A 12,877-nucleotide genomic window follows, 5' to 3' on the forward strand; every position below is an offset into this window, starting at 1 on the left:
ACCCGTGACACGCGCGGATAATCACTCCGATGCCAATTTTAAGGGTTAGTAGTTATGGTTTAGGGTTATGACTTTGGGTTAGGGGTTATGGGTTACTAATCATAATCACTATTTTTATGTCGCGCATCAAACGAATTCATTGGGGTTTAGGGTTAGAGGTTAGGGGTTATGGGTTAGTGGTTTTGTTGTAACTACCGTATTCAAAGAACCCCAGAAATTGAATACATTGAACAAAACGTAAACAAATACAAGTCACTCAACTGACATACATAAATCAACGATTTGAACAACTCCCACGCTCAGATTGCATTGGACACCGACGCCTGTTATGCCCTTCGGCTCCACATCTACTACATTTTGTTCGGTGCTCAGATGGTTCGACCCAATCCATCTCATTTCTTATCCTTGTTGATTTTGGCCGACCTTTCGCACGAATTGTAGTTGGGTCAGGGATAAGTGTCCATGCGTCATCAGAAGGAGGAATAGCCGCTTCATTCCCAAGAGGCCACCATTGTGCGGAGTAAGCTTTTAAGATGTGCTCGTTTGTATAAACAACATCTATATATTGGTAGTAGTTCATGCTCACGTAACCACAAGCTGCAATAATGTGTGAACATGGATAGTGAAGCGCAGAATACCTTCCGCATTGACAATGACGATCATTCAAGTTTACTGCCCACTTTTGTCCGCCACGTTGCGTTATAGGGTTGAAGCTCTCCTCTACTTCAAACCTTGTGGAGTGGATATCATACACGCGAACGATGTGCGTACAAGCTTGTTCTTGATTTTTCCTCAGTTCTTTAACAAGATTTGAACAATATAGTTGGCCTTCATTTAACTGTCTTTGGGCTTGGCGGCCACGCTCAACAAAGTACTTTCGACACCTACTGTACGTTGATTTCACCAATGCTGTTATGGGAATGTTGCGACAATCCTTTAAAACCTTATTGATACATTCTGAGAGGTTCGTTGTCATGTGGCCATATCGACGTCCTTCCCTATCGTAAGCCATCGTCCATTTTTCCTTTGAGATGCGATCTATCCATGTTGCTATGGCTGGACTCAGTTCACGAAATTTTTCTAAATTTTGATCAAAAATGTGCTTGCATGGAGTGTAGGCTGCATAAAATTAGTTATGAATAACAATTTTAAGTATAAATGAAAGTAAAATAAACGTGACCATCAAATATGAAATCTTACCCAATTTCTTCAACATTTCTTTTTGTTTGGCATTATTGAATTTTCGATTGAAGTTGCTTGCTATGTGTCGCACACAGTAGACATGATAACCGTGGGGAGGTTGCCAACCAAGTGCTTCGTTAGCGACAGCGGACTTTATACTCGCGTGTCGATCAGATATGAGACAAATACCATTTTTATCAGTGACGTGTTCACGCAAGTGTGCCAAAAACCATGACCACGCTGTCAACGTCTCACCTTCAACCACAGCGAATGCTAGAGGAAGGACGCCACCATTTCCATCTTGTGATGTGGCCATTAAGAGGGTCCCACGGTATTTTCCGTACAAATGTGTGCCATCAACTTGTATGATTGGCTTACAGTACTTGAAAGCCTCTTTACATTGGCCAAAAGTCCAGAAAACTCTATGAAATTGGCGATGTTCGCGACTAACCGTATTTCCAACGATAAAATCGTCATGTAGTATTTGAAAATACGATCCAGGAGAATGATTTTGCATGTGTGTTAGCCACGACGAAAGTTTCGCATATGACTCATCCCAATCGCCATATTCAATAGCAATGGCTTTATGTTTCGCCAACCAAGCTTTTTTGTACGACACCTTGTACGCAAATTGACTGTTAATCCTCTCTTGAATCAATGAAATTTTTATCGATGGATCTTCTCTGATCATGCCTGTCAATAGAATAACAGAATTTAAATGACAATTAAGGCTAAACAATAACATAATATGAACATCAAATACGTACCTACTACACAAGTGGCAATTAAATCTGAATCAAGTTTCTCGTGATCTTGGGTCATGGTCATATTGAGACATGTGTGCGGTCCACCCCATTGAGTGACTTTCCATGAATCAGTCTTTTTAGATAAAATTGCCCTCATGTAGAAAGGACAAGGACAATCTGCATTTCTATTCAAGCAACAAACCACATACTTGTCCCATTTGCTTTCAACCACTTTGAAACTTTGATGCACCCTCATAACATATTGTTTGACCGCATTCTTGACCGCATCTTTACTATCAAATTCCATGCCAACATATAATTCTTGGCCAACATTAAAAGTGGATGGCATCTCCAAACCACAAATGTCCTCCTCATCAGGATGGCTCCAGTTGATATTATTATAATGCAAAGCATCATTCCAAAATGGATTCTCAATTGCTTGTACACCTTATAGTCCAAAAAAAATTCAAATCATACTTATTTGGCATTAAATACAATTGTCGTGAAATAATAAATGTATTGAGTGAAATATTTTTTAAGAGTAAATCATACCTTCTACTGGGTGAACAATTCTTACTGGTGGAATCATGTCGGGGACTTCATTGTCTGTATCTGATATACCGTCAACACTGTCATCTTCGTCTAACGACTCTTCAACGTATGAGTTAGACACAAGATAATCATCATCATCATGATCATCATCTTCGTCAAGATTTAAATTGCTCATATTTGTTGACGGTTGTGTGTAATCATTAGATACATAATTTCCACATGATGTAAGGGAATTTGCAGAATGAAACATTGAACCACCAGCCACATCCTTTTCTATGTACAATTCTAGAACTGACATTTCTTGTTGTTGTTTAAAACTTTCTAGCATCGTTTCAACGTCTTCGTCATCGCAAATTTGCAAGGCAATATATTTTCCTGACACTAAAAATCTACAACTGATAGCAGAAATAATTTCATTATTTTCTAACTTTACCTTGTCTCCAATTTTTTTCTTCAAAGCATTGAAACTAATTCCACGTTTAATCTGAATCGCTTTTTTACTGCCTTCAAATATTACACCATCATTATCTTCATATACCCTTCCATTGAAATACAATACTGTTATAACCGAATTCATCGTGTACCTACAAAAACAATATTTTAATTAATTATTCATAATAAATTCAAAATACAAATTATTTTACTGCAAACTAAGAAATAAAAAAAATTACTTAAAAAAATTACTTGAAAGTTGAAATGTAATTTTAATTAAAAATTACTTAAAAAATTTATAATACAAATTATTTTACTGCAAACTAACAAATATAAAAAATGACTTCAAAGCTGAAATTCACTTTTAATTAAAAATTACTTTAAAAATTTATTATATAATTCATTTTACTGGAAACTAAGAAAAAAAAAATTACTTACAAAAAATAACTTGAAAGCTAAAATCTAGTTTTAATTAAAAATTACTTTAAAAAAATTATAATACAAATACAAATTATTTTACTGGAAACTAAGAAATAAAAAAAATTAGTTAAAAAAATTTTCTTAAACCTTAAATCTAGTTTTAATTATAAATTATTACAAGAAAATTATGTTATAAATTATTTTACTGCAAACAAAGAAATAAAAAAATTACTTCAAAAAATTACTTTAAAGCAAAAATCTACTTCTAATTAAAGAACCAAATTTTTTTGACCTATATATAATTTTTTTCATATTTACTTCTATAAATAATTACTTACATAAAATTATAACAAAAATTTATTATCAATTACAATTATTTTGACTGTTATATAATTTTTTTCATATTTACCAACTTTTTTCAAGACTCAAATTTTTTTTATTTAAATAAATATCATGACATATTTCTTCTCTTTTATACACACAAACAAGGGATATAAAATATAAAATTAATTTAATTAAAAAATTATTAACAATTATAATTTCAAATTGGTCTAAAAAATTACTTCAAAAATATCTTATAATATAATTTATTTGACAGAAATTTACGAACTTCATTCACAAATTTAACTCTCAAGAACCAAATTTTAAACCAATTAAAATTTTGATGACAAATTTCTTCTATTTTATACACACAAACAATCATATAAAATATAAAACTAATTTAATTAAAAATTTCATAAAATTTATACATTGAAACTGCTACAAAAAATTACTTAAAAATAAATAATACAAATTATTTTATGGGATATTACGAAATAAAAATATAAAACTAATTTAATTAAAGAGTTACTAAAAAGTATACCTTCTAACTGCTATAAAAATATAGGTTACAAAAATTATAACACAAATTATTAATTTCAAAATTATAAACCTAATTCAAATATTTAACTTCAACCAAACAAATTTAAAACAGAAATCCCTACACAACTAGAGCTCTCAGCATACAATGAAAGAAGAAAGAAATTTCTAATTTGAAGCCGTGAGCAATGAAAGATTTATTTCTAATTTGGAGCTGAAAACGTGAGTTCAAGTTCAAAACGTGAGCACTGGTATTTATAGCCAACAAACCGCCATTGGTGATGGCTATTTCTTCTTGTGCAACCCGCCAATGGGAGTTGCAACTTGCAAGCAACTCGCCAATGGCAGTTGCAACTCCCTTTTCTGAAAAGCAAGCTCCTGCACCCCTGCAAAAGCGCCTGCACGCCTGTACCATGGAACTCGCCAGTTTGACTGGCGGTTCCCAGCTGCTTCTGCGTATCGCCATTAGGACTGGCGACTTAGGCTCTGCACGGTCATATCGCCATTGCATCTGGCGGGTTGCTCACTGACACCGGTTTGGGTCTTCCATGCACGTAAAAAACTGCCCCATGCTGCAATTATTTTAGAAACGACCCCATCTGGGGAAATAGTTTCTAAAACTACCCCAGATGGGGAAATTTGCCCACCAGCTACAACCCCTGAAGTGGGGTTTATCTCGGGAAGAGTAATGTTAAGTGGCTGCCAACCAGATGGATGATGTGTAACCCATTTTTTATGGGTAATTAACATGTTCAATATCTGAAGGACATCACCCAAAACAAGATCTTTAAAGCACATACTCTTAATCACAATACCTGCTTCATACCTAGAGAAGAAAATAAAGACATATCAAATGATCAAGACAAGTTTGAAAAGATGAAAATAAAATTAAAAGTTTTTAAGACATATCACAATATGCTTACTTGCACTGTGTACCCATTAGTGCTGATCTTCCAGCAGGAGTTGTTAAAAACTTTCCAATTTGATCCCATGTTTCTTTTGAATGCTGCTTAGGAGTACCACCTAAAGGATTTACACATTTCCAAAGTTTATCATTCTTACCAACATACAACGGCAAAGCACCTAAATTTTGTTTCACCACCATATTCTGCTCTATAGCACTTTCAAGAGCCTTCTTAACATCAGTGTTGCGGTGCTTGGGATCTCCATACCGGATGCAGTCAGTTATATTTGCCTCAGTTGGCATCATCTTTGCATTTTTTAGTGAGTTCAAGGCAAGTAAAACAACCCCTATTAGGCCTTGTACATATTCAGAAGGTTTAGGACATCCCGGAGAACCCCACATACCATTACCAGAAGGGTTATTATTACCCATTGCTGCCAACGGCATAGGTTGATATTCTGGACCATGTTGATAACCTTGGTGTAATTGTTGTGTGCCACTGTTCTGTACCATATGTCCATTTTTGTCATCAATTGATCTTAAAAGAAGTGGAGCATTACTATTAGGATTCTGTTTCAACTCTCCACTCCGTTGCGGAACAATAGGTGGGTTATGAACACTATTAGGATATCCAGAAATGCTCAGACTACCAATATCTGGCACATTGGTATGTGGTCCTGAAGTGAAATTGGGACCACCAGTCCTAGGTGGAACCACTGAAGTTGGAAAAGTATGGGAATTTGGTGTATATGAATTACTAGGTGCAAAAGGAGGTTGCAATGGGAAGTTGTTTGGTCTTAATGGCTGTGAATAAGGGATTTGATGATTGCCCTGTAGATTACTGTTATTGCTCCATAACTGATCAGTATTGCCATGACCATGATTTGTAGCACTTGATGGAACATTTAGATTAAAGTTGCCAGGTTGAGAAGAGTTTGCATTATTACGATTACGATTATCTTGAAGTACAACAGGCAGAGGATTCATGGCTCTAGGTCCATTCGATTGGCTCAGGTTTCTCCAATTTGTTTTCCCCTGATATCTAGAATCAAATCCCCTTCCTCCATTTGTAAATTTTGAATTTCCTACATGTACTTCTGAGTAGGAATCCACCTGTTGTTGTATCTGAGTAGCACTTGTAACCGGAATTTGTAAGGAGTCAGAAGATGATACATGGCTGAGGCTACCATTACCAAGTTGTTGTGATTCACCATTAGAAAGAGGAGGTCCTCCAGCTAAGAGGCTAGTCCAAAGCCATACACTCTTGGCGGCTGCAACTAGGGGTGCAGATGCCTTCTGAGGTTGCGCAAGAAGAATATTATATCTCCTCATCCGAAGTTGATGGAGAGCATTCGAGAAGTCTCGGTCACCCGAAATTAATAAATAATTAGCAGGTGCGGGATTGTCCAGTGCCCAGAACAGCATATCAACAAGAATCTTCTCGTCTCTTGCGTCTTTCACACCTATTACCAAATATCAAAACGTCAGTTTCAAAGAGAGAAGCTTCAAGCTTCACGGCACCTACAAAGCCAAAAAAATCACAGTAGATTTGATAAAAAAAAAAAAAAAAAAAAACTCCTGACCAAGGTTTCTAAAATTGGTCTGTGAACAAGGTTTTGACTGTGTCTGTGACTAAAATTATAGCTTCATCAGCCGCATTTATCTACAATTTCTTACAACATCAAAAAATGCAACAAAACGGCAAGATCAAGGTTTTGGCGGTGTCTATGACCGCACTAATGGCCACATACCCATATTTATCAGCAATTTCTGGAAATATCAAATGCTACATCAAGGTTTTGGCGGGATCTCAAAGTGCAATTATGGTCGCATCAGCCACATTTTTCTGCAATTTCTAGCAATCTCAATAAATGCTACAAAACCGCAACCACGACACATCGACAGGGTTCAGGAGAGAAAACTAACAGCTCGTCAAAATCATAAATAATTTTTCATGATAGGCAAATAGCCACGTACACAAGTCCCCTCACATCCACTCAAAGTAAGGAGAAAGAAACTCCAAACTACTCAGAGTTGAAATAATTTCCAACTGTTGAGATTTGATAATCACAAGTTAACTTCAATCCAACAGACTAGTTATACAGTTAAAGAGTTCACGCGCAGTGTTTTTATTAGATCGAAGATATCAACAATCGAAAACCAAAATCGTGCATGTAGGAATCGCAGAAAGTGAGATATGAAGTTGAAATAGGGAGGTTACCGACCGGCCGGGACGTGATTGAGGGAGATTCCGGTACTGGAGAGCGCGTGCTGTACAGATGCTGGGATGCGCGTGGTGTCGCCGTAGGAGGAGATGGAGACGGGGCCGCAGTAGTTCATGCGAACGAGAGCAGAACTGATGTTCTGCGCGATGGCGTGCGGATCCGAACCCTTGGGGACGTGGCAGTTCTCGATGTCCCACCACACCGATGTCTTCGCCGTCGCGTACTGCGCCTCCGCGATCGTCGTCGCTCCATCTCCGTCCATGAGCGACCTCTTCAATACCCTAATTTCTCCGATATACACAAACACTGTTAATGATGACAAGGCGACTTTCCTCTATCTTTTCTATACGATGCGTGCCGGCAGAGACGGAGTTAGAAAAACGAAGGCTTCTCGGCTTTTATTGTTAGGGGAAGAGAGAGAAAGTGAAAGTGGTGTTGTGAATTGACTCGCTTGCCCTTTTGCTTACAGCATGCAGCCGGATTCGGTGGGTGTGGATGAGCAAAGTCATCAAATTCCTCTTGTTTGTTTTTATTTGCTGGAAGCTGAAAGACATTATTACAGTTACTCTCAAAGCTTAAGAGAACATTGAAGTGAATTGTTTTGTTTTTCTTAATAAAATTTTCATCATACGAACATGGTCTTTCACGATTCTCTTCCATTTAGTATTTTGATTTTTCCGTATGTCGTGTGACTTGGAGTCCAGGTGTGTGCGTTGGGTTGGGGGAATAAAATTTTAGGACGTGGCATGATTTGTTAAATTCCTCTTTGATGGCGGGGGCCAATGAATTTTATTTGTCAAGCAACTAGCAAGTAAGGTTTTATTCCTCCCAATCCTAACGATTAAGTTAAAAATATAACATTAAGACCCCAAAAATCTTCGAGGTATCATCTTCGATTCTTGTAAAACTCTGCGAAACCAGGGAATCGGTGACTTATTTTCTGCTACACACTAGACTGTCACAAATCATCGAATAAAATGACTAATTTTCTTCCTTTTTTCTCCTACAATCCTTGGCTAGAGCACTTAATTGATAAAATTTATCAATTCATTCTGGTAATACTTGTTTGGATTTTTTTTTCTAGTGCACTGAGTCTTCACGAATGAAGGTTTTTGAGCAAAGGAAAGGATCCTATTCTTTTAATGTTATTTGCCGGGGCATGCTTTGCATGATTCTGAATTGGCAATTATCGGGTAAAGTTTTTATAACACTTAATTTAAAAACTTTTGATTAAAATACCTAAAACAGCAGTACTGAATAATCTTAGTGTGGATTGAAATATGTGATGTAGATCAGCTTAAGATCGATGTAATCTTGTAGTTGTTGAATAAATGTTCTGGACTGGATCACGTAAGCCCAGTCCATGATAGTCAGGCAACCTTGGCTCAAAACATGCGTCAGCTCAAAACTAAAATTAGATAATTCAAAGTAAAAATAAAATAGTTAAATTATTATTTAGGTACTCTAATTATTATCTAATTATTATTAAGTGATTCAATTGGATTCTCTGATTATTTAAAATGGTTTAATTGAATTTTTTCCGTGAATTAAGTGTTAACCTAGTAATGTTATTAATGTGAATATATTTCACTGTTATTGTCATATGCAAAGTTAATACTTAATTGAGAGAAAGGACTCAATTAAATCATTAGATGACCTAATTAAACCGCTTAATAATTAAAGGATCTAATTAGACATTGAAAATAAATTAAAAGATCTCAACATTAATTTAACCAAATAAAATTCCTAAATAGTAAAATAGGAGAAGTGAATCGTCAGGGGCACAATAGAAAAAGGTGTAACAATTTCATATATATTTTTTTATTAATTCTCATAGCTTGTGTAGACAAACCTTAAATGACTATTAATTTAAAAACAAATAGAGTAATTAACAACAAATAATCCAAAACCAAAAGACAATTTTGAAATGAAAAATCTTTAAATAAAATAATAAAACTCAATGATGGTAAAAAATAACTCATTGAATAAGAAGAGTTTTTGAATATGGATAATAAAATTAAAAGGCATGTTGGTGAGCATGATGATTCAAATCCATTAAAGCATCCATGCTCTATGACAAATGATGTTGGAGTGGTTCCCCAATAAACCTTCACAATTTACCAATACCATAAATTGTTGCTTTACAGATGAAACGTGACACATTTTCATTACTCTTTCTAAATTTCGACAAGCTCTCATAATAGACTCTTTCATAATGTGAAATTGTTCCCTTGACCATCTACGAGTCAGTTAACCTGGTTTCTAACTCTACATATCCACGTGAATCATTTTGCAGAATAAGTACAAACCCCTATTTATATGCAAATGAATTTCGAAAACAAACTAGACCAATGCACGCTCAACTACATACTACTACACCCTTGTACCTGAACCTGACCATAACCTGTCATCATCAAGTAATCTCTCTTCTTCTATTCATTCTACACTGTCATTATGCACTTGTAGAGCTGTACACTGCTTGTAATATTACAACACAACTAACTCCAAAGTGACGTGTATCGAAACTTCACCGCTGATTCTTGTGGAAAACTCATGTAGTGAGTCTTACAGTGACTAATGATATTGCCAGAACCATGCAGCCAATAAGAGGTCTCAGACCAGCTGAATACGAGGTATTTAAATCAGGAGGGCTTTGGGACCCTAAAACTGGGCTACCAGTACCAGAGCTGCAAAAGATGGTATCATGATTAGTATCTTGAAGGCTTAGTGGTACCAAAAACATTTGCAGCAAAACTATGAAAACCATGTCATATCACTTACCCGGATGCGCCTGCCCCTGAAGATGATGGGTAGATGCAAGAACCCGAGCCTAGTCACAATTTAAGAGTTTTAGAAATGGTCTTCAATTTTGTGAAGCATAATATATAAGGGTTTAATTTATATACAATTTATCTCTTAACTAAAAAGCCAGAAGTAGAGGTTAATCTCTCCAGCTAATAAAATTCATTTAAAAAGATTGATTTCTTCCAACAAATACTCTTCCAATACATAAACCAATAATTTTAGTAAAAAACATCTTTACATAATCATCCAATAAGATTTGACTGTAATGAAGTATATTCTTATTGAATATCTGCCTAAAGATGTTTTAGATTAGGTAAACTATTCCTTTCGTCCTTATAGTTCCCTCCATTTTAAGACTTAGTCACTATACAAGAAAACTGTAAATTTCAGTCCCTGAACAGTTTTCGTGGCGTTTTATTATAAAAAAAAATGTAGCAGTTTTACACCACCAAAAAGTGTTTTCTGATATTAGTAATGGGGACCTTAACTTTTATCCTTGTATAGGAACTAAAACTTTCAGTCTTCTCTATTAGAACTAGAACTTAAAATGAGGACACCAAATGAACAGTATAATCTTTAGACTAATGGTATGTATAAGTCAAACTCTAAAAAAATAAGGATATTAAACTACTAAGATCTTACTCGGATTGGTGTTCACTATGTTGGCAGTGCCTCCAAAGTCACAGCTTGTAGGCGCAGGATTCTTTTGGTAGTAGCTGTTGAAGGCAAAAGAAGCATGGTTTTGTAATGAATTTGGATTGTAACAACTCGCACCTTGCTGTATCTGTGAACAATCCACACCTGACATTCCACAAGCATAGTCCAGTGCTGATTGAAGAGAAGCTTGTGGAACTCCAGTCTTTGCCACACACCAACTCTGCCCCGCTGGCATGGCTTGAGCATTTGTGCTTGGAGGAGGAGGCAGTGCACTTGTGACAGGAACACTTCCTGATGATGGTGGTGGATAAGAGGCCACAGGATTGGTAACTGGATTGGCTGGATTTGTAGGGGGTAAGGGAACAACTGGTGTGGTAGAAGGAACTGTGACAGGTGTTGAAGCTGGATTGGTGGGGGAAACCGTGACAGGATTGGTGGAAGGAACTGTGATGATGGTTGGTGTATCTGGAGGTGTGATTACAGGTGAAGGTGGGGTTGGATTTGTGGGGAAAACTGTGGTAGGTGTGTTGGTTGTGTCTTGTAGAGTTCTTCTGATGTGGACTTTGCTTGGATTTTCTCTTAGGGACAAAGGACATATCTCTTCTCCCTCTTCTCTTTTGAGCAGTAAAAAATCATTGAGTGTGTATACTTGTGCAATCAATGCAACTATTCTGTTTGTAAAATGAGATATCGCTTCAAGATACTTGGATACTGCCTCACTGAATTGAGATAATTCCATTGAATTGGGAATATCATGGCTCTTGATTGTGAGAACCACAGGAACATCTTTGCAGGGAAGAATAGAAGCAGCAAGGGTGGCTCTTTCGATAACAGACTGAACAGTACTCAATTCTCCACCAATGATGTCTTCTATCATGATAAATGAATCTATTTTCTTCAAAAACATAACAATCCTAAGGAGATCATTTCCATACAATGCATTCAAATTCTCTAAGAATGAAAGAGGAAAGGCCACGGAGACTTTTATTTCCCTTCTCAGTTGAAGATTGCTGAGAAATGAATGAATTGATTTGAGAATAGGTATGAGTGAAGGCATCTCATATTGGCCTAAGCACTCACTGCCACATCTAACAACGATGCTTCTGATGTCAACTTGGGGAATAATGTTCATGAGATGAGTTTCTAGCCATGAAACTAGAGATGATTTTGATTTTGAAGAAACAAAATTTTCAACCAGGCTTTCGTTTAAGAAGAAATCAACTGACAGGTTGGTGTTGGTCAGAGTGCTCAAAATCTTGCAATCTGATACAGAAAATCGAATCTCAGATTTGGAGATCTTGCTTTTTTGGAAGAATGTTGTACCAACGGACGATGAAGAAGAAGATACAGAAGTCCCTGCAAAGTGTAAAGGAACGAGCTCGGTTAAGTGTTGCACAGATTCAGAAACAAAAGCAAAGAAAGGAGAAAGTGTTAAATAGTGACTAACCTGAAGAGCAGAAAATGAGAAAAGAGAGGAACAAGAGGCATAGAGAAGGTTCCTTGGCCATTATGCAATGTGGAATGAGCGAGCGTGTTGGAATATTGGTGAGTCAGATTCGTTGGTTTTAAAAACAAGAAAAGATGGGAAAGAAGAAATGGAGCTGAGCACTAAAAGCCTCGGACAGGGGGGGGGGAAGCCATAAAGGTGAAGAGTCAAAAGATGGGAAAAGTTTCAACTTTTAACAAAAGAAAAGAAAACGACCAAGTTCTAATAATCATTCAAAAACAAATTAAAAATATGTTACTTTGTCACGAAGAATGGGTCGGAAAATGTTTGGGTGCGATCACAAGTGCGAAGAAACATGTTTTTTTTTTTTTTTAATATTTCCCAAAGCCCATATGTCCCTAGTGATGAAGATTTAAAGCATTCCCTGTTTCTCTGTTATACACGGACATCACCTCGTGTCTTTTGCTTACCTTTGTTTGGCTGAAGAAAAATAGGACAGATAAGTGTGTTTATTATTTATTTTTTCTCTGTTACTCTTAATCTAAACACTTTTATTTTTTCACTATTTTCACTTTTTTTTATGTATGTTGTCTATTTTTATTTATTATATTTCTTATTTATTTCATTCTTTTTTATCAAACGAATCCTT

The 12,877-nt window shown here is 36.1% G+C and overlaps 2 protein-coding genes across 3 annotated transcripts; both read right to left on the reverse strand.

Annotated features, from left to right (window-relative positions):
* Positions 1-4,145: 4,145 nt before the first annotated feature.
* On the reverse strand, positions 4,146-7,960 carry LOC100808926 (uncharacterized). 2 transcript variants are annotated; one of them, XM_006577137.4, is made up of 3 exons: positions 7,320-7,960; positions 5,114-6,557; positions 4,146-5,016 (listed from the first exon to the last, which is right to left on the reverse strand). In XM_006577137.4, the coding sequence occupies exons 1-3, from the start codon at positions 7,579-7,581 to the stop codon at positions 4,656-4,658; spliced, it is 2,067 nt and encodes a 688-aa protein (XP_006577200.1). In that variant the 5' UTR covers positions 7,582-7,960; the 3' UTR covers positions 4,146-4,655. The 2 variants fall into 2 exon arrangements, with proteins under 2 accessions (XP_006577200.1, XP_006577201.1); XM_006577138.3 differs by lacking the exon at positions 7,320-7,960 and adding an exon at positions 6,846-7,264.
* Positions 7,961-9,405: 1,445 nt separating this feature from the next.
* Positions 9,406-12,826, reverse strand: LOC100809473 (glucan endo-1,3-beta-glucosidase 1). Its single transcript, XM_003520735.5, has 4 exons — positions 12,229-12,826; positions 10,767-12,137; positions 10,101-10,149; positions 9,406-10,006 (listed from the first exon to the last, which is right to left on the reverse strand). Exons 1-4 carry the CDS (start codon positions 12,287-12,289, stop codon positions 9,871-9,873), a joined length of 1,617 nt encoding a protein of 538 aa, XP_003520783.1. The 5' UTR covers positions 12,290-12,826; the 3' UTR covers positions 9,406-9,870.
* Positions 12,827-12,877: the final 51 nt, after the last annotated feature.

Source organism: Glycine max, chromosome 3 (genome assembly GCF_000004515.6).
Source record: "Glycine max cultivar Williams 82 chromosome 3, Glycine_max_v4.0, whole genome shotgun sequence".
NCBI lineage: Eukaryota > Viridiplantae > Streptophyta > Magnoliopsida > Fabales > Fabaceae > Glycine > Glycine max.